At 46.9% G+C, this 21,470-nt stretch overlaps 1 protein-coding gene and 1 long non-coding RNA gene across 2 annotated transcripts in view; one reads left to right on the top strand and one right to left on the bottom strand.

The window, feature by feature from the left end:
- The first annotated feature begins 6,764 nt into the window (after positions 1 to 6,764).
- The window catches only part of Prdm6 (PR/SET domain 6), a 98,056-nt gene continuing 83,350 nt past the window's right edge, over positions 6,765 to 21,470 (top strand). The window contains exons 1-2 of the mRNA XM_005069115.4: positions 6,765 to 7,359; positions 15,575 to 15,882. Coding sequence (XP_005069172.1) covers positions 6,765 to 7,359; positions 15,575 to 15,882 — 903 coding nt within the window. The remainder of the gene's footprint in view (positions 7,360 to 15,574; positions 15,883 to 21,470) is intronic.
- LOC121138867 overlaps positions 7,783 to 21,470 on the bottom strand; it is a 29,274-nt gene continuing 15,586 nt past the window's right edge. Inside the window, exons 2-3 of the long non-coding RNA XR_005875745.1 lie at positions 8,002 to 8,091; positions 7,783 to 7,914 (exon numbers count right to left, since the gene is read on the bottom strand). This is a non-coding gene — a long non-coding RNA (uncharacterized LOC121138867). The remainder of the gene's footprint in view (positions 7,915 to 8,001; positions 8,092 to 21,470) is intronic.

Raw genomic sequence — 21,470 nt, 5'->3', positions numbered from 1 at the left:
CAGTAATTACCAATTTCATCTACATGGCATCTGTTCCTACTGTTACATGCTTAGCTCATCCCGATTAGAACTCACAGTATACACTGTGTATTTAAGTACACAGTGATTCTCAACCTCCCTAAAGCTGTGACCCTTTATTTATTTTTTTTAAGATTGCTGTGACCCTTTAATATAGTTCCTCATGTTGTGGTAATCCCCAACCATAAAATTATTTTCATTGCTACTTCATAACTGGAATCTTGATATTGTTATGAATCATAATGCAAATATCCGATAATATGTGACCCCTGTGTAAGAGTTCATTTCCCCAAAGGGATAGAGGGGACCCACAGGTTGAGAACCACTTGTACACAGGTTTCACGGACTTAGGCTACAACCTGGAAGATTGCCTCAAAGGTGTCTATCAGTCATTTCTCCTGCACAGCAGGTGCTCATGAGATGGTATTTATTGCTGTTGTAGATTACTTTAGTTGGATTGTGTATTTCTGTGGACGCTTGGAAAGACTTAATTCCCAGGGAAAGGAGAATGGGTTAAAGATAGTGCAATGAATACCAAACTACCTAAAGGAGCAGTTTATCCTATCTAATTATTTACATTTTTCTTGTTATCTCAAGATGGAAAGACAGAAAGGGTGGGAGGGGAGGGGCTGCTGGGTTTTTACCCAATGGCAGCACATTAAGTCTTTATAGGACTCAAGTGTCACAGATAAGGTTTTAATTCTGGAAAGCACAGAAAATCGTAATAGCTGCTTTTCCTGTGAATGGAGATGATATAGTAAGAGGCTTCCCTGGGAGCATGGACTGGCCCCAGGAGTTGGTAACAGACTTCGGGGCCCTTTCACCTCAAGGTCAGTGGGTCAGATCCAATCAGGCCCAGGGTGTCTAAGAAGCATTGTGAGTGACAGTTGTTGGGTGACCATGGTGAACGGAGCTAGAGATCCTGCTGCCTTTCAAGAGAAGTGAACAGGTGATGTCTGGCAGAGGGTGAGAGACAAATCTTAGAATCAGGCTATTTTGACCTCCTCGAGTCAGAGACCGTCATTGACCTGGTAAAGCTAGGAGCTTGCCCTCAGAGTACAGACAGTGGTAGGAAGAAGTTGAAGGGACATCTAAGCTGTGTGTGTCTCAGAAGAGGATGCTGTGTGTGTGTGTGTGTGTGTGTCTGTCTGTCTGTCTGTCTGTCTGTCTGTCTTCAGAATGCCAAGGCTCCCGCTGTGTCACCCACCCAAGGGAAGAGCAGCTTCTACCTGAGGAGCTGAAAATGCCTGCCACCTCACCCACCCCACTCCCTTTTCTTTCCCATAGAGGTCATCACTCTTCCGTCACTAAGTAAAAGATGTGTCCTTGCAAAGGAGTCAGTGAGGAGACTAGCGGTTTGAGTAAATGGTGGACTTTCTTGATTCCAGAACAGCTCACCCACCAGACACATGACCCCTAGGAAGCGGGTACCGAGGTTACAAGGCAGGATCCGCTTGGCACAAAGCTTGGGACAGAAAGTTACATTAATCTCATCCTTTCACTTCTGTCTTTGAAGGAATTTAGATGCAGACAATTGGAAGCAGGTCAGTTTAAGCCACCAGGTGCAGAAGCAACTCCAACTGACATGAAGTGTGAATGGATATTCTGGCAGAATATCCGGTAGCTCACAGTGCCCTGAGGGATGACAGGGGTCAGCAGCTCAAGAGGTAGGATTGGGACTCTAAAGGCCCTTTTACTTTTTACTGCTTCAGCCCCTGAGACATAGTGTCCTATCCCGAAGACAGAACCCATTTCCCCTTGCGTTAATCTCATCCAAACCACACCTTCTAGGAGCAGCCCAGCCCTGGTCACTGTGGGTCCCATCCCCTACCCGGGTTTGCTGGGTTTACTCTTTCTTCCCATAGCCGCTTCCCATAGCATACCTCTCTATCTGACTTGACTTCCCCCAACCCGTCTCCTCACATGTAAACCTGAGGACCTGGGCCTTATAGGCATTGTTTTGCAATGCCCCCACGGTCCCATTTCTGGGAGACGACTCTCTGCCTGAAGTTGCCTGTGCTCCTATGAAGGAAATTCCTAGATCCCAGATCAGGGAAAGGTGGAGGAAGCTTTTCAGAGCTTTCCCTTTGCTCTAACTCCAGGGTCCTCTCTGAGATGTCCTCACACAGACTCTAAACCACGAAAGGAAGAAGCTTTCTGGACATCTGTAGAGGTGGGCTAAGGGGCCACTAGAGGCCAGAATCCGTGTCCTAAGGGACAACTTGTTTTCAAACAGTATTGACCAGGAATTTGGTGGCAAGCTGAAGGAACCTACCACTAGGATGGTTGATGGGGATGTCCAGAGTCCCCACCTTCTTTATTCCTACCCCTCCTTTTGCCAGCCACCCCCCCCCCCCCCGCCTCCATCCACTTCTCAGGAAAATAAATCTCCAAGAGGAGGCAGGGAGGGCAGAGCTCAGAAAACCCTTCTGAATAAATGTCTATATTAATGAATTATTAACTCAGCCACCCGTGACCTTAAGCCTAGAAACAGGAGGACCCAGGGCAGAATGGAGCGCTGTTGATTCTCTTATTGGAGTCCTGTCAAAGGTGATGGCCATTTGTTTCCCTCCCCCACCAAGAAAACAGTAATTAATATGGAAGGCAAACTTTTTAACTGTATGTCAGATGAAGTCAGATGGGGGGGGGGTCTCCTGTATAGACCACCTTCTTATTCTCCTGCCCTCCCCAACACTGCCTCCCAGCTCTGCCATGGGCTTCATTTTTCCCTGCTCAACTAAAGGCACAACGGGCTTCCTAGGGAGAATTTTCGGGGAGAAATCCTGGAGAAATGATAAATCGGGGCAGTTAATTTATTGATCCCGACTCCTCTTCCCACTTGTTTTATTTTAGAGGCCATTAATCAATGAAGAAAAACACTACCGTGTCCCCCCTTTGCATCTAATACACTCTCGCTCCTTATTCATTCCTCTGGAACAAATTCCCAGCAAATATTCACCCATCGATTTGGGAGCGATGGATTTTTATGCAGGTTTGATCGCTTCCTAAGTGGTCCAAGTGATTTGTTTCCCCATCTTCTAAGCACTAAGAGAAGGGAAGAGATCCGATGGGCTCAACATCCCTGCAGTCTGTCGGTCAGTTCCCTCGCTCACTTTCTAAAAACCCCAAGATGTTCCAGGCCTTCGAGGATCAGCCTCCTGACAAAGTGACTTTGCTAGCGTTGCCCTGTGAGTGTCTTGCCTGTGGCCCAGGCAAGGACCGAGCTGACCTTGGCCACAGTCAGTGTCCTGGACCTGCAGAGGCACTGGGGATGTCCAGGCTGTAGAAGATCCCCTGGAGACCTTCTCATTTGCTCCCAGCAGCAACTGTGGAAGTTCCCCATGTTCTGGTACCTAGAGCTCTATCTCCTCACTGACTCCTTGTATCCAGTAACTCTGGTATGCCTGGCAGGGGTGAGGGCTGTCCTCAAAAGTGACAAGTCAGGTATTCTACAGCAGGCATAATGGAGGAGAAGTCCTTTACCACCTCATCTGTCTAATTGCCTAATTCCCCCAACCCTGGAAGCAGACTTCTCCTTTGGTACCCCACCACCATCCAGGCCAGGCTCAACGTAATGGATAGAGATTTGACTAGTGTACTTAGAAACATACCCTTGGCAACCCACTGAGTGGGGTTTGAACAGGCCTCCCTCATTCATTAGTGGCCCGATCTTAGGTGACCTATCTAACCTTTCAGAACCTTCTGATCACCATTTGCATGAAATGTGGGGGTTAATAATGCCTTACAGGCAGCCTGGTAGCTGGATACACTAACGTATGTGTATCCACGCAGTTATTTTGCTGGGATGAATGTGAGTTGGGCGCCCCGCCTACCCTCTCTAGCCACAGTGTAAACCAGTGGCACCAGGCTGCCCAAGCAGTTGCTGCAACTGGCATCTAAAAATCTCCATATTTTCTAGGGAAGGAAGAGGGTTGTGACTCTTTGGCACTTCCATTTCTGGGGACCAAACTCTAGGAAATAGCCTTTTTTCTTTGGTCAGTGTCTGGCAGTGTCCAGACTTCCATTGCCAGAGCTCTGCTTCTCACGGAGACCTTAGGAAAGACCAGGTCTCTCTGCAGTGAACTAGGGGAATGTGAGAGAGTTTGCTCTGTCTCCCGGGGTCCCATCAGCCACAGCAATCCTGCACACACATTAATAGAAAGGGGCCTGGAACTTCATCCCCTTCCCCGGGGACTTGTCTGAAGTCTTCGAAGACTGCCTGGTTAGCCTCGGGGTCTACAAGGCAGTGGGTTTTCCCTCGTGGTGCTATCATCAGACTTGGGTGCTATCAATCTATCCAGGAATGACGGATGACCTTGTCATAACGACGCCAGTCAAAACATTTTCGGTCCAACTCGGCTCCAACCAGGAGGGAGGCTCTCTGCCTGAGACCCGGACAAAGTCTAAACAGCGCGTTTCCCAGGCTCGGACAAAATGAGTGGTGGGAAGAGAAAACGAGACGAGCAGAAATTAGGAAAGAATGGAGATTACTTGTTCGGAATGGTGACTGTTAAATAAATCGGATTGTTTGCGGAAAGATAAAAGGACATTTTCCCCCATCTTTAAGGTGTGGACAGAACCCTGGCCAAGAGAAAGCCCTGGAGTTGGTCAGTTTCACACAGTTTGTCACTGCCCTCTGCCACAGAGTACTACGAATGCCAGAAAGCTAAGAGTTTGGGCCGAAAGGGTGGACGCCAGATCACGCGTTGGTGGAGCTGCTGCGGCTCAAAGCTCTGGGAGATGGCGGTAGGATGGGCTGAGCTTGCATCCTGTATCAAAAACCCTAGCTTTGAGTTAAAGAGGTCCGTATTTGACCTTCCAGGGCAACCCCACCTCAACCTGGCAGCTGAGGCAGGCCTGTAACTCACTGGACATTGCTAAGGCTCTAGGTGCCATCAAGGAAAGGCGGAGAATCCTGGAAGGCAAACCAGAATGCGGGTGCTTGAGCACTGGCTCCGTTGCAGCTTGCTCTCTACCCCAGCCGGGCTGGAGTCCTGCCAGGGCCTGCTTGTCCTTTGGGGACCCTTGCTCTCAAGCCCTCCTGCTCAGCTCGCTCGGGCTGCAGACTGAGGGTTTCACTCCTGCGCACACAACGCGCCCCGCCTCGCCCCCAACTTTTCTCTCTGGAGGATTTATGTTAGAGATTGCTTGGCGAGCAAGTCAACTCTGGCACCCAACAGCATTCCAGGAAAATCTGAACCCGTCTAAAAAGCAAAGTCGCTCAGGGGACTGGGTCTATACCTCCCTCCCCCACGGCGTGCGCTGCTTCCACAACAGACACCGACTGACCCAGAGGTGCCTGTCTGGTTTGTGCGTTTCCAGTGCTTTCGGCATCAGGGCACTTAGTCTGCAAATAGAAATGAGACATTGAGGACAGAAAAGGGACAGCAAGCAAGCCGGAGACGTCACGTCAAAAACAGACTTTTAAAAAGTGTGTGTGTGTGTGTGTGTGTGTGTGTGGTCGGGCAGAGGGGGTGACTGTGCCGCTGAAGAGGCGGGTGTCTGCGAGTCCAGCCCAGTTTGAACTTCCTTCCTGCGCCCCATGCCCTACAGTCCCTTGGTCTGCTCTCACCTTATCCAATTCCTCCTTCCCTCTCCTTCCCTTCCCTCTCCTTTCCTTCCCTCTCCTCTCCTTCCCCTCTTCTCTCTTCCCCTCCCCTTTTCTTCTCCCCTCCCCTCCTCTTCTTTCCCTCCTTCCCCCTCCCCTCCTCTCCCCTCTCCTCTCCTTTCCACTCTTCTCTGCTCACCCCTCTTCTCTGCTATCCTTTTCCCGTCCCTTCCCCTCTCCCCTCTCTCTTCCTGCCTCCCTCCTTCTCCCCCACTCCCTTCTCTGTCTCGCCCCCCATAACGCTCGCGCGAATACACACACACACACACACACACACACACACACACACACACACACACACACACGAACGCACACATGTATTTGGTGCTGTCGTAAAACCCACGTGTCCAGCCAGGGTACTGCCAGAGCAGAGCCGAAGCACCGAAGAGGCCGAGCTCAGCTGCCAGAGGCGGCTCCGTCCCGCGTCCTCCAGAGCTCCGGCGCTCTCAGCGGAGCTGCTCTTGCGCCCTCCGCGGGCCTCGGCGTCCTTTGCTGGCATCCCGGGAGGGCTCCAGGCTGCAGGGTCTCTAAGGCTCTCCACCTCCTCCAGCTTGGGGTCATGTAGCTCGCCCAGAGCTCCCACTCGCCACTCCTGCACCGAAACGGCCTCCTCCGGGACGCAGGGACTCCAGCTCCGGCCGTTGCTCTCGGTTCCCAGGTACGGCGGGGCTGAACTCGGGCTGCTAGCCGTGGGTCCCTCGCACTGAGAGGTTGGAGGTCTGGGGCAGGGGGCGGAGGGCGAGACTGTCCCGCCTCCCTGCGCCTGGGGCCAGCGCGGCTCGGCGCTGCGCCACTTCGCCTGGGGTTGGCTCTAGGGCGCTGGCTGAGGGCGGGGGCGACGTCCTGCCTGGAGTTGTGCCCGAAAGCGCCGGGTCTTGGGGTCCCAGTTTAGCAGGGTAGGAGCTGGGATCGCAGGCTGCGAGGCAGCTCCGGGTGCACGCAGCCACCTCTGCGCAGCACCGCGGCTTCCGAGTAAACTTTGCGCCCGGGCGGAGTTGGGAAGTGGGGGGCCGCCACGGGCTGTGCTCCACCCTTGTCCCCGTGGTCCTCCCGCACGCTCCTCTAGTCCAAGCCAGGGTCTCGCTCACGCTGCGCCCCTCCCTGCTCTCCTCTACCTCCCCAGCTCGAGGCGTCGGACATGCTGAAGCCGGGGGACCCGGGTGGCTCGGCCTTCCTCAAAGTGGACCCAGCCTACCTGCAGCACTGGCAGCAACTCTTCCCGCACGGAGGCGGCGGCGGCCCGCTCAAAGGCAGCGGGACCGCGCTTCCCCTGGGCGCTCCCCAACCCCTGCAGCCGCCGCCGCCTCCGCCGCCTCCCGAGCGCGCCGAGCCTCCTCCGGACAGCCTGAGGCCACGGCCAGCCTCGATCTCGTCCGTCTCGTCCACCCCAGCTCCTTCCTCCACCGCAGCCTCTTCTGCCTCGTCCTGCGCCGCCGCCGCCGCCGCCGCCGCGCTGGCGGGTCTCTCGGCCCTGCCGGTGGCGCAGATCCCGGTGTTCGCGCCTCTAGCTGCTGCTGCGGTGGCCGCGGAGCCTCTGCCTCCCAAGGACCTGTGCCTGGGCGCCTCCTCGGGCCCCGGGCCCGCTAAGTGCGGCGGCGGCGGCGGCAGCGCGGGGGACGGTCGTGGCGTCCCGCGTTTCCGCTGTAGCGCCGAGGAGCTGGACTATTACCTGTACGGCCAGCAGCGCATGGAAATCATCCCGCTCAACCAGCACACCAGCGACCCCAACAACCGTACGTAGCCGCAGCCCTAGCTCGCACGCTCAGTCCCGGCGAGGGCGACAGCAGGCAATGGTGGAGGAGGCGGGTAGGGTCCCAGCCGAATGACGCGGGTGAAGGGTGGGGGATCTTGGTCCAAGGCTATGTCCCGCGCCACCCAGATCACTGTGGCAAAACTTTTCTGACGGCTGAGAAGAGACGGGTGCCCGGGTGTCACCTGGGGCTTCTGCCTCTCAGCTCTCTTCGGACCCTGCTTCAGAGCCACAAGGCTTTGCTACCCCAGTGGCCCTCCACCCTCCTGCCGCCCAGTGTTCCGGGCCAGGCGGGTACTGGCAGCTGGCGGCCGGGATTGCCCGGGTGGACTCAGACGGCCCCCATAGGGACTAGAGGGTCTCTTTGAGTTTCTGAGGAAGCATGGACACCAGAGAGGTTGCTTCCTGGTCTTTATTCCACCTTTGGAGTTAACGGTGGCAGCTCGTTTTCGGGGCCCGCGATTATCGAGGATTTCTTTTTCGTTCTTTCTTTTTCTTCTTCTTTTTTCTTTTTTTGTATCAAAGGGTCAGTTTCTTCCTGCAGGTGGGTATTAAAAATAAAGCTACTATTTATTTAGAGGCCAAAGAAAAGGGGGAAAAGCCCACTAAACGAGAAGAAAATTACCAATGTCAGGATAGTGTTATTCTTTGTGGATTCTGCATTCTCCAGCAACTTTTGATCCTGAAAATGTTTGCAGCCCATGTTGCTCTATTCCTTTAAACAAACAAAAACATTTTAAAAGTTAACAGTGATGGCAATTCGTAAAAGAAACTTACTTCTTCAAGTAAACGGTGCAATGACTGGCTACATATATATCAGAACTTCACCGAACTGTCTTTATTCACAATTCCCAAAGCTTGAATTAAGCACAGTTATATTCTGATATTTTGAAACAAAATCCTCAAGGAAGGAACGTGTGTTGACGTGCATCTGTACTTCTTGGTAATTTCGAAAGTTATGATATGTTAACACCTAGGATATTGACATATGCGTTAGTTAGCTATACTCTCCAAAAAGCTTCCGGCCCAACCTTAAAGCAATGGGTGAGAGTCGCATTGAGAATAGCATTTATCCATCGAATTTCTTCAACCCATTCTTCGTTCGGCTTCTGTATAAGAAAAGTAGATAATAAATATTTACTTCTATTTTAATAAGAATGTCTATCGCACCATCAACTTCTTGGTTTCTCGCCGGGACGAAATAATTTAATTAGAAGAGTGATGTAAAGTTCCCTAGGCTGTTGCTTTGATAAACAACGACAACAGACAAATAAAACAATGGGCATTAACCTCATAATTGAGGCTTGTCACTCTTCTTGAAATAGTTGTCGTGATGGAGATAATAATTACTAACCAAAAAAACCAATTGTGTTTACCTTTTTTCCTTTCTAGCGTCCAAGGGTAAAATATGGCTTTAAGACAAGAGCTGCAATTCCAAATTTTTGTGTGTGCATTTAAAAAGACTCATGTATTTCGGGGTTGCAGAACATTTTATAAAATTGCATTGTCTTAATGGAGTTCAAAGATGTGTGTTTCCTCGTGAATTTCTTCCAGATGTTGTCTTACAACCAGTTCTTCTTAAAGTGTGAAATAGAAAACTTGGCAATAGTTCTAACTGCTAAGCAAAATATAATCATTGTAGATTGGGAACACCTTATCAAGCTTGCAGTTACTTCCCTATATGAAACCTGGGTTGGAAAGGATGCTAACCCTACCTTTGCTTTGTGCTATGTGTGATTTTTACAATGTAGCAGTGAGACTAAACGTATTTTTCACTAGAGAAAGCGTCCACCAATCAGAGAAAGAATTAGGACATATTACTAATTGACTTATGGGTATGAACCAGTTTGTTATCTAGATAGCTCCCCCACCCCATGTTAGAGAAAATGATTTGTGGTTTTATTTATTCCTATTTTTTTGTTCATCGGCTGGTGTCCTCTTTTGAGTCAAATGGATTGATTCAGTGTTCAAAGTGCAGGAGAGGAGACATAAGGACCTTAGCTTGTTACACTTCACTTTGCTTGCTAATTGAAGGGACAGTTGGGAGGAAAACGAACAACGTAGTAGCTCTGGGTAGTGGGGAGACAGCCCCTGGTCCTGGGCAAGTAAACTTGGCACTCTTAAAGCCAGACACTGTATGGTGTGTTTTAAAGATGAGCAGTGACTGGATTTAATCGAGGTAGGCATTGCAAACAAACCCGAAATGCAAAGACTTAAAACTTTTCCAGGGACTTAGAGAAAGACTGAAAACAAAAGCTTCCCCACCATATGGGGAGGGGTGAGGAGAGGAGGGGTGGAAGGGGAGGCTGAAGGAAATAATTTTAATTTCTCACGTGTAGCTTTCCCTAGCGGCCTTTCTTTCTCTTTCTTTCTTTCTTTTTTTTTTTTTACTTTTCATCATTTCTCTCTAAAAATTTTCATGAAGCGATCATTCATCATAGCATGCCTTTGTGACTTTGTATTAAAGGAGTGTCGAGTCAGTTCTCTCTCTCTCTCTCTCTCTCTCTCTCTCTCTCTCTCTGCTAGACAAAAAAGCTCCTCCTCACTTCTTGTCTTCTATTGCTCAGCCACACCTGGAGACCCTGTTGGCATGTATGACAGACACCACAGCAAATAAGCTTGTAGCTCTTTCCTATCAGATTTTCAAACACACTAAACACAAATTAGCCCAAGTGAGCTCCTTCAGTAGGTTCCTGTTATTGAGCTGCCTGTCAGTGATTGAGGTGCGCTTTCCACCCGCGCTCTCAAGACTCTCTCCCTTAAAAGTCAAGTGCTGTGTCATGTAATACACACAGTCCTTCTTTACTGCTGGGCTGCCTTATCCCCCGGGCTCCATCCCAGTGGCCTCTTCTCAAGTTCTGGGTAGCTGGGGGGTTTCCTGAGACCTAGTCAGTACTCAGGGAGGATAGTGAGAGGTAGTTATTAGGCATGCCCCACAGTATGTGCAGAGAGCGCCCCGACCCCAATCATCTCAGTAGAGTTAGCTTTTCCTAATCTTTTCGTGAAGACAGCTGGCTTCATTCTGAGACGGAGGCTGGAAGTGAACCTGTTCTGCTGTCTCTGGCATGGAGTTGGGTCACCCTCTACACCTTCTCAGTGTTGGGGGTGCTCTGTGACCCTTCTGATTTAGAAAAGCACACCCATGCAGGGAGTCGTTTTGGGAACCATGGATGTGGAAGCTTCATTGTTGGCGGTGCCAAGATTTGAGGGAAGGGACAGAGAATAGTGGAGGATTGATGTCTGTGGGGTTGCAGGGAGCTGTGCTGGGGGATTGGGAAACTGGGGAGGGTCCTGGGTACTGACTTTATTTCCCCCTCCTTTGTTGGGGGTGCTTCTTGAGAACCTGCTGGGGGGATCTGACTGCCAAGGAGACACACCCACTACTCCACTCCCATCCAGCAAGTCCGGCTGTTAACGACCAACAAGCGATTTATTATAGCTTTCAGACCTGGTCCCCTGGGGGAGGGACTTCAGCGTTAGTGTGCGGGCTTTTTATATTGTTCTATTTTTCTTTTTCTCACGTGTTGTGTGCAGGCCCAGCCCCACCTCGTAACACACATGATTTAGCTATTTCACAGCATTCTTTATCCCGAGCCCTGAAACTGAACATAGAGCCATATATTAGATTGAGGTTAGAAGAGGTGGTGACTGTTTATTTAAGGTGATAAAATGGTCCATCAGCAGTAATCTCCGTCGATATGTGCCACCAGGAGATGAAGGATGAGGGGACAAGCCACAATTAATTGCCCTATAGTTTTGTAGGAGAGAGTGGAGCCAGCCCAGACCCGCTTCGATCTCCTCTCGCTGCTCCTATTCATCATCTCTGCCTTGTATATGGCGGCCTCGCAGGGGCAGAGGGCGGCCAGGTTTATCTCTGTGCAATATTCTCTCGCCCTCACACCCTGGCGCTCTCATTTAATTTATTAATACAGTCACCAGGAGACAAATAAAATCCACATTTTCACCCTCCCTCCCTCCCTCTCTTCCTCCCTCTTTGTCTCTTTCATTGGTCCCTGGGCCGAGTAGGCAGGCTAGGATGAGAAAGCCCCGCATTTCTGTGAGCTGGGCTACCACAATGGGCTCTTCTCCCTGGCTGCCTGGTTTCTGGGCCGCCTAGATTTGCTCTGGGGTGGGTGAGGATGGTTGAGGCTAGGCAATTCCCTATTCTGGGGCGACGGACATGGTGGGTGTCCAGTGCGGCTGGGTGCATTGGCAGCTGCCACCTCTGGGAGCCCTTCCTGGTTAGAAGCTGAATGAGGCCTTTAAACCGTATCCTTCGGAGGCGAAGGCATCCAATCTGCTGAGCATCACTCTTTGTCCACACACCCTGCAGACAGGAAGGCAGGGCGGGATGGAGCCCTGGGGGGTAACTCGGAGTGAGGCTTCTGGCCGGCTTGCCGGACTGCCCTAGGACCCTCAGCCCACTTTGCCCTCCCCCGGGGGCTTCGGACTCAGGGTTGCCAGAAGGTGGCACTCCCGGGACCGATCAATGCCTCCTGGCCCCTCAGGGCTTGGCCTACAGGGCTGAGGGCTGTGACCCTGGCTGCCACGGCCCAGAAGGATTTACTGCCTGAGCGATACCCGCTCAGCAGGCTTCCAAGTTACTCCGTGGTTTCCTTAACAGAAGACTGTGGGAGCTGGAGAGACTTTGCACAGTAAAAGCCTAGTGTGGAGGCGCTCCCGGGCAAAGCTTTGTGGACAGAGCCCTAAGGACACCCACACTTGCTTCTCAGATCTTTAGCAGACAGCAAAAACCCTGAAGTGTTTTATATTTCTAGAACGAGAAGTGAAATGTTAGAAAATAGACCCATTGCCCGTTTTCACCGAATATAGGGTACATTTAAAGTGGTAAAAATATTGCACACAGTTGAAAACAAAGAAAGAAAGAAAATACTCGCACAGTAAGAAGGGTATGAAATGAAGGGTGAAGGATCGCTCTCCAACCAGAAAGCCTGCTTTGGCCTGAGGTCAGTAGGTGGGCAAGCCGGTAACCCACATCTGCCCCCTTCCCTTACTCATGGACCCTAGGCAGATTGTGCTGTAAGGGAGGCCTAGACTGCTGTAATTATCTACTCTAAAATGACACTCAAATCATCTTGAGAATAATAACTGTAAACTTGTTCAAAAATCCCTGTTTTTTAAAGGCCTGCAATGCAGTGTGGGGAGTAGTTTGAGGATCTAGCTGGCTTCTCTTTCAGTCTTTTTTATGTGGGTGTTTGTGGCTCACTGACTAGAAAACACTGTGTTTGCCAACCTGTGACTATTTGTCAATCCCGAGGAAAAAAAGTTACTTGTTCAAAACTTCCCCAGGCTCCCCTGGGACTCTGAGACAGGTGAGAAATAAATATTTTCAATCTGAGTGATTTTTTTTTGTGGCAAAAATGTTGGAGACTGTACATAACTTTGTTTTGATGGCAAATGATCAACTTTTCTGGGAGGAATATTTTTACATTTTATAAAGACTCGCATTAAGTGAACTAATTAGCATGGGCTGGATGTGGATACTTTGCAGTGAATTTAGGATATAGTCTTCTAGATTTGGGGGAACCTAAGTGTTTTCAGTACTCTACAAAATGCTGCTTTTAAAGTATGCTAGAGCAAAAAAAAAAAAAAAAAAAAAAAAGAGACCTAACAAATGGAAATGGGATTTAGACATGAGTTAAATCACACCATTCATTCCAAATATTATTGAAGTGCACTTCTTGTTTGTGGGGTGGCAACTGGAGTTAACTGCTTCTAGTCTCTTTATCCACATAGATTGTGATGCAACACATAAAGAACTGAGAAGCTGACAGAATTTTTGGCACAGGCTATCAGGTTGTGGGTAGTGAATGTTTTTTTACTTCTCACTCTTCACTTAATTGAATGAACCAGAAAGGAAAAATCAGTTAAGCATTCCCTGGGGGTGATTTATATTTATTTTCATGGGCACATTGCCTTTTCTTATTGTCATTTTTAAAAAATGCTATTTTTTCCTTGCTCAGGTGGTGAAAGGTCATTTTAACGCGTCTGAGAAGTTAGACACATTAAAAATTATGGACAGTGGCTATTTATTTCCCTATTGTTATTCTTTAGCCTCCCCAGTCCAAGAGTGTGGGGGAGAGAGAGCCATCCCTGTAATTCTATAACTCAATCATGCCTGAGTTCTTTTCGTGGTCCCCAAATGGTTACAGCAGTAAACTCTTTCAATTCTATTGATTGAGTCATGAGTTGGTATATAAAAATTCTCCTGGATTTCATTAGTCTTTTTGAATCTCTGCATTTGAAGGCTTCAGGATCAGGCAGACAGAGATGCAAAACTTTTTGCTGTCTCTTTCTAGTTTCTTGGCCCTTGGTCCTGTTTCAATGCCTTTTGCTTCATCTGCAGAATGGGAATGATGGTACTTAGAGCTGGAGTGGCAGATTGCTGCAAGACAAATGCATGACGCACAGAAGGCACTTAGGGATAATGCTTAATGTCATTTTGTTCCTACAATATCTTGATTCTATTGTTTGTTGTTGTTCACAAATGAAAGTATGAGAGGCTGAGTGAAATATATGTGTTTCTGAATTGTTAACTTGTGAATGAGTGTCTGTATGCTCCCATCTAGGCCTTAAGGTCAAAAGTGGAGTCTTGAAGAGTCCCCGCATTAGCCTATGCTGCTGGCAGAGGGTGGGTATCTTTGTGTTAAGGAAGGAGTATCTGCAGAAACAGGATGTTGCTTCTTATAGAAGACTCAGGATAGCCACTAAGAATTTGCAACCAACAGGTCTCCTCACTCTTTGAGCAATCTTAGGTGGAGTAGAGGGCAGGGCACAGCTAATTGGAACCACCTCTGGGGAGGTGGGATGCTCACATATTCAACCATTATTATCAAGCAATTGGCATGGTAAGGGTTCTCGCTTTATTCTGGGTTGTGATTTTTGTTTTTGTTTTTTTTTGTGGAAAATTCTTCACTGATATGCCTTGTCACAAGTATCTGGGGGTGGTTCTGCAGTTTCAACACAGACATGGCACACTGGTAGTGATCTACAAGGGTTAGCTGCCATGGAAGCAAGGGACAGGTACCAAGGAGCCTGGAGGGCAGCTCAGGTACCCTGACACTCAGCAATTACCAACTCCACCAGTACAGGAGCACCAAGTGCCAGGGGCAGTGTCACAGGGCTCGGCTGCAGGAGGATCCTGAGGTTCCTAGGGAGGCTGCACTCACAGGCGGGAGTCCTCTGAGCAGGCTAGCCGCACCAGGGAGCAGACACAGCGGCTCCGCCAGGCCCATTAATAACCCTTAGGCTCTGCGATTCCGACAGCACCGTCGCTGAAAGCCTAGCTTCTCCTGTCTGCCTGGCCCTTTCTGCCCAGATGGAATCAAACGACACTGGGTGCTCTGGAAAGTCGTGCCTGCAGGGTAGGAACCCCCTTGCGAGCTGTTTGCCCTGGGGCAACTTAGGAACAGCTTCAGCAACAGCTTCACTAAATGAGATAATCTCATTTAACTTGGGCTCAGCCTTCCTCTCTGCCCATTGAGTCATTACCCCATCGTTAAAGACACTTTACCCTGATCCTTAAACTTCCTAAATGGTTTGGCCTCTGGGAGGAGCTTGCACGTACAATCACTACTGACACCCCCTCCCCCAGTTCCCTGGAGTGGGCGCTGGACAGAGACTCGGATCGTGGCTCCCACAGGGCGGGAATTGGGGCTTGCGCTGCTCCGGTGATAGAGTAGTAAACTGTGTTTGTACCTGCCACTCCCGCTTTGATAGCCTAAGAGCAGAACCAAATACACAGGCGACTATCTTAGATAACCGGTTGGACAAGAGACAGACTTCTTGAAGATGCTGGGATAAGCACCTCCTGAAACGCTGGGAGAGCGAAGGTATAGGGACGGGCGGGCGAGGGTTAGAGAGGGAAGCTGAAATGTAGGCAACTTGATCAAAGCAAAAGGGACAAGTGTTAGCAACCTGGAAAGCACACCTGGTTATGCAAACCCAACACTGAAGCCTTGCATTGATCCCAGCAGGCATTTAGTGTGTGTGCCTGTTCCTTTTCCACAACTTAATGGCCTTAGTGCCCTTCTGGTGCCCCCTCCTCAACAGGTGGTTTACCTGCTGCCTTTAGGGACTTTACCCGAGGGTCGTACCCCAACACCCCACTCCCTACCCCCCAGACAAAAGACCGGGTTAACGTGCTCCTTTCCTTCCTTTCCCGGTGTGCCCCACAGGTTGCGACATGTGCGCGGACAACCGCAATGGGGAGTGCCCCATGCACGGGCCGCTGCACTCGCTGCGCCGGCTTGTGGGCACCAGCAGCGCTGCGGCCGCTGCACCCCCGCCAGAGCTGCCCGAGTGGTTGCGGGACCTGCCGCGGGAGGTGTGCCTGTGCACCAGCACCGTGCCTGGCTTGGCGTACGGCATCTGTGCTGCGCAGAGGATCCAGCAGGGCACCTGGATTGGGCCTTTCCAGGGCGTGCTCCTGCACCCGGAAAAAGTGCAGACCGGCGCCGTGAGGAACACGCAACACCTCTGGGAGGTAAGCATCCCTAGCTGAACACCTTGCCACGCAGCCCGGCCCGTGGTGGAAGCCCAATCCCCCTCAGTCCACCCCACTGACTAAGTTCCCCTGTCCAGTCGAGGGCTGGCTTCTGAAGTTCCTGCGGTGAGGATGCTGGCAGATTGTGGCTTGCCACGGGGCCCCTGGGCTGCAGAAGTGAGTCATCTTACCCTGCCTCTGTTCAAACTGGGAAGGATTAGCCCCTCAACCTCTCGATCTTGAAGACAATTGAGAACAGCCAAGGAGGAGGTAGAATTGCCATTAGAACCAGGTGACCTTAATGCCAGATTCCCAGCTCCTCCCATGGGTTTCTGTGCCTGGAGCCACAGAAACAGAGAGGGGACAGTCAGGGTGATTCCTCAGGTGAAAACAAGTTTGTGGTGATAAGGTAAAGTGCTTGCTTGCCCAATAAGGAAACCCTGGATTTTGTCCTTGGTGCCACTTATCTGCAATGATGGTGACCACCTTTATTTCTAGTACTGGGGAAGTAGAGGTAAGAGCCTCAGAAGTTCAAGGTCACCCTGGGCTACAGAGCAAGTCTGGGCCAGTTCTAGATCCATCTAGAACATTTTTCTTTTCTTTTTGGTAAATGTTGAATGTGAGAGAGCAAAATATGTTCTAGAACATTGAGAGTACCCAAACCCTTTCATGAATTATATTGTAAATCAAAACTTAAAAATTTGCTTTCTCTTCTGACAAAGTGAAATTATGCAACTTTCAACAAAGTCTGTAATCAAAATACCAGAAAACAGCATTTTGGTATAAATTAATCCCAACTGTTATTTAAACATACCAGATCTGAAAAATTCTAATCAAAGCTTCAAGCTTGATTGAGGTCCACTCTTGAGAGAGGGTTGTAGTTAGATAGTCCTTTGACTGATCTTAGCTACTCAACCCATGGAAAACTAGTTATGAAAGACTACATACTGGAGACCACAACCATAAATGCTGTAAATCTGCAGCCAGGTGAACTAATGAAGGAGAGTCATTAGGAAAGTAAGATTCTCAATTATCAGGGCCTTACTTGTTTATGTGGACTCTAAGGCTTCGGTATTGGGCTATTTAAGCAACTGTGGGCTTTCTGGTTATTTATGGCTCTATGCTTGTCAGTGTGATCATTTTTGTGGTGAGCTGTCCCAACTCAGGACATAAAACTTACAACATTGGACGATCCACTTTCATGTTTGCTGAGCTCCCTTTGGCCAGCTTTGTATTGGGCCCTGGAGAGACTGTTGTGGCAAACAGAGTTACTGTCCAGAACCCTCACACAACTACCAATGTGGGGGGGGGGCTGAGGCCTGTGTTTGCAAAGTCTCCCTTGAAGAATGACCATAACTGCAGCCCAGCAGCCCAAGGTGAGGACAGGGTGGCCCATGAGCCGCCTGCTCTACATTTATCCACAGCATCCTGGATCCAGGCTTCCAGGTCCCTTATCACTCCTAAACGGTTGCTGGAAAGCAGCTGAACAGTTTTTTTCTTTCCAGATGGGATCCCTGAGCAAGGGAAGAAGGAGTGTGCATATTTATGTCACCAAATGAGGCTTGTCTTAAAAAGCAAAAACAAAACCAACAGTAAAAATTCAGAAATGTAATGTCTGAAACAGGCAGGAGCAAGTGGCTTGGCAGGAAACTGCTCAGAGGCAGAAGTTAGAGCTATTGCATAGCAAAACTGACAGGTGGGGCACAGTGAAGGCCTCTGCTTTGACGCCCTTCCTGCTTGTTTTCTGTTTCTCACTAATTCAGTTGTAACCTCCCGTGTGGTTTCAAGTTTGTAAAGTCCATCCATGCAGTCTTCATGGTCCAGTGCTGCTATTAAGGAGTCTAATATCCCATTGTTAAAGGTCTGCCGGTGGCTTCCCAGGCAAACCCACAAAGCAGTTGTTTGTGGTACAGATTTGCTCAATCTAAAAATGTGAAACCCAACTGAACCCGCCCTTTGATGCTTGTCTATTTTCAGACTTTGGAGGACAAAGCCATAAATGTGAAAAAAAATCCCATAGTTCATTTTTTTTTCTAGAAGGCTTTGAGTGATTGGGATGTTGGCAAGAAGCCACTACACATACAGGCTTCAGCAATACATATTAACATGGAAAGCTATGGGACTTTTTTGTTACACTTTTGATTGGTACATAATGGAGGATAGTTCTGTCATAATAATAAGACTGTGTTTTTTTTTCTGAATACTTCCATGGACTTAAAGTGAGTTTCACATATTGTTTGGGGTAGGTGAGTTGAGTATATTAGGAAGATATATAAAGTTAGTTCTTGGTGTTAAAACAACCTGCTAGTATTGTGCTTGAGTGATCTGTAACTCCTACCCCTAGTTTAGAACATAAAATAATCCAGCTTTTATCATCCATCTGTAATAATAATTAGAATGACATACCTTTGGTGAACTAATGGAATATTGAAATTTCAGCCATGTAAAATATCTCCCTGAGAGATGGTAAAAATTGTTTAGGGGCAGTGACTATTTGTAGTGACAGAACACTTTTTAAAATAGGGTGTAGACTTTTATTAGCACGATTACTTTTAAGATATGAGTGGCTGGGAATGTGGCTCAGTTGTCAGAGTGCTTTCCTAGCTTGTGTGATAGCCTGAGTTTGATCCCCAGCACTGAATAAGACTAGGCATTTTGTGGGAGATGGAGAAGGGCCAAACATTCAAGATCAGCCTCAGCCACATAGGAAGTTTGGGGACAGCCTAGGCTATTTGAGACCCTGTCTTAACAAAACAAAATATTAAAATATAAATAAATTAGGATTTAAAATTTTAAGCATCATGATTTATGAGACATAATAATTTGAATCAAGTCACTTTTAAAAATAGGAAAGTATAAATATTAAATTGCCCTTTAAGTTTTAGACTTTACTTTGCATTCTACCCTGAAAAAGTTTAACCTTTTTTTCACATCAGATAGAGTCCATTGGAATACACTATAGTTCTTCACAGGAAGGGCTTGGCAATATATTTTTAATGACTCACAAGATAATTATTCACTTAAATATTATTTTAGACATTTTCTGGGACATCAGAGTGACCTAAAGCAGATTTTCAAGAGAATTAAAAGATTGAATCATGATTCTTTCATTTTAAAAGTCAACTGCAATCATTTTTCTTCTTAGTATTCTTCTTCATATTTCCTGAAGGAATGCTCAAGTCCTGATAGATCTTACCAGGGTTGCTTATCCTTATTTCAACACAATGAACGGTTGCTGATTTCCCCCATTACTGTCTCTGAGTGGACGGTGGATTTTTGTTTCAGTTTACAGTTCTTTGTGTGGTTGGATCTGTTTCAGTAATGCATCGTGCACTTGAAGGGTTACGATGGAAACACATTCACATTTAGTTATTCCTTTTGATTATTCCTTGAAGGACTTTTAAATGTTTGATGTATATTACCATGAAGGATTTGTTTGCAAGTGTGTCGTCACTTTTTAGGTTAACATTTTCATTGTGTGTAATCCCAATGATTCAATGCAGCAACTTAAAGAAGTTGTAAGTATGTCCCACGCTTCAACATGTTTTGAAGCTTTACATTTATGAGGAGAGATTTTCTTCAATTCTCCTCCCTGTTAATGATCTAAGGTTTTTTTTTCAGTTTAAAGAGATTATCAAGTTAAAACTAAATTTTAAAAAATTACTCTCTCGTTTTTTCTAATTTGGCCAGTTTCTTTTGGGATTAGAATTTTAATGTGTTTTGAAAAATAACAGGCTTAGATACTTTAAAAGAAAAACATTACAGAAAACATTAAGCAGCTCTTCAGTTACATACATTGACTCTAACAAGACTTGAACACAGGCTTTACTTCTATTTGGATGTATTAGGTGGAAATCTTTCTGACCATTCAAAGAAAACAGACTCTTTCTCGGCAGTTACATCTTATAGATGAGAGCTAGATAACTTTATCCTAATGTGTTTTCTAATGAAGAAGTGGAAAGGCACATTTGATTCCAACATTTATGAAAACATCATCTTGGTTATTAATGTGCTCTTTTTTTCCCTTGAGATAAATTTATCTAATTGTATATGCTTTCCTCTTTCTGCTTAACATCAGAATTTAATATGACTAGACCCGAGGAATGCCACAGTGTATACTTAACATTCTGCTGGAATAAAATAGGAAAGTTTAAAATAAAGTTACAATCTAAGATCGCAAGAATTTTACCTTTCAACTCAAGGTATGTCTTGATAAGAAATTTTAGCAACAATGACAAAATAAATTGTACCCATTTTCAACCTAATTTTTTCCCCTGCTAATTGAGATATGTAGTGGTTTATTAGGGTTACATTCAAGGTACTAGAGAGGAACTCAGTTTTATACAGCCTGTCTTCCTCAGACTGCTTGAGTAAGTCTGAATTGTCATTTTCATTTGCACTCTGTTTAAAGGAGGATAGCATAATATGGACTTTTCTGAGGTTTGATTTTGTGCCATAATATTTTAGACATAATAAGAGTTCTATTTAAAGTAAATGATCTAATTTTTATTATTACCATTTAGCTTAAGTCAAAAAATAGTAATGAAAGCCAATATTAAATATATATTTCATTCTGCTAAATGTTTATACTTCAAAACCATCATAGGTAATTGGTACCAGAAGGAAATGGATTGATTTTATTTTTTGAATGTGCTGTGCATGTTTTTTTATAAATGACTATCATCTATATACATAAACACTTATATACATACCTATAGACATACACATATTCATATACATCATACACACATACATATTTAGGTGTGAAAAAAGCATCTTGAATCAATACTTTTATATTAAGTTAAAATCACTTAAAATTGTTCAAGGATAATATTATAACTGTAAATGCTGTATTTTGTCTTTTACACTCCGGCTTATATTGGCCTGACTCCAAGATGCTGAGGTAGGACAGGTTCTATAAATTCTGTGGCTGTCACGTTACACTGAAGTAAAAATCATATTTCCAGCAATTTATTATTTGGTATACTACTCCACCTATCAATTTAGTTGTAAATAAGTGGACTTCAAAAAAAATCAGGTAATATCTTCCTTAAAAAATAAGTTGTTGCAAGGTCCTTGTTATGTTTCAGTCATGCATCCTAACAGCTGGCATACCTCCCCTGGCTTTGCCTCATTTGATTTGAAGATGGCTTTTATAGTGGTGCCTGTGTGACAGAGTGGGAGAGTTTTGTAGTTTTACATAAACTGTAAAACCATCTGCTGCCTCTTGGAATGGTTTCCAGCATTGTGCTAAAAATCAAAGATGTAATACTTCATGTTGCCGCTGACAGAGTTTCTCTAAAGTAGTTTTGGTTTAGGTCTCATAGTCTCCTTGGTTTTCCAAATTCCTAAAAGACTTAGCTTAAAACAACACAACTTGAAAAACCTATTTGGAAATCCTTGCATGGGTGAGGTTTCATCTAAACATACATTTGACATGGTGTATGTATTAGCAGTAAATACCTTATAAAACTGGTGTATTATGTGCACGCAAGACTATTTTTTCTCATTATTATTTGGAAATAGACTTTTTTATTGAGAGCATTTTGTGCATGGGAAGACAATAATTCACAAGTATTTCTTGCTTC

The sequence above is a fragment of the Mesocricetus auratus genome, unplaced genomic scaffold (assembly GCF_017639785.1).
Source record: "Mesocricetus auratus isolate SY011 unplaced genomic scaffold, BCM_Maur_2.0 Super-Scaffold_6730, whole genome shotgun sequence".
NCBI lineage: Eukaryota > Metazoa > Chordata > Mammalia > Rodentia > Cricetidae > Mesocricetus > Mesocricetus auratus.
Note: the sequence above shows the minus strand (reverse complement) of the source record. Positions and strands in the feature narration are given on the sequence as shown.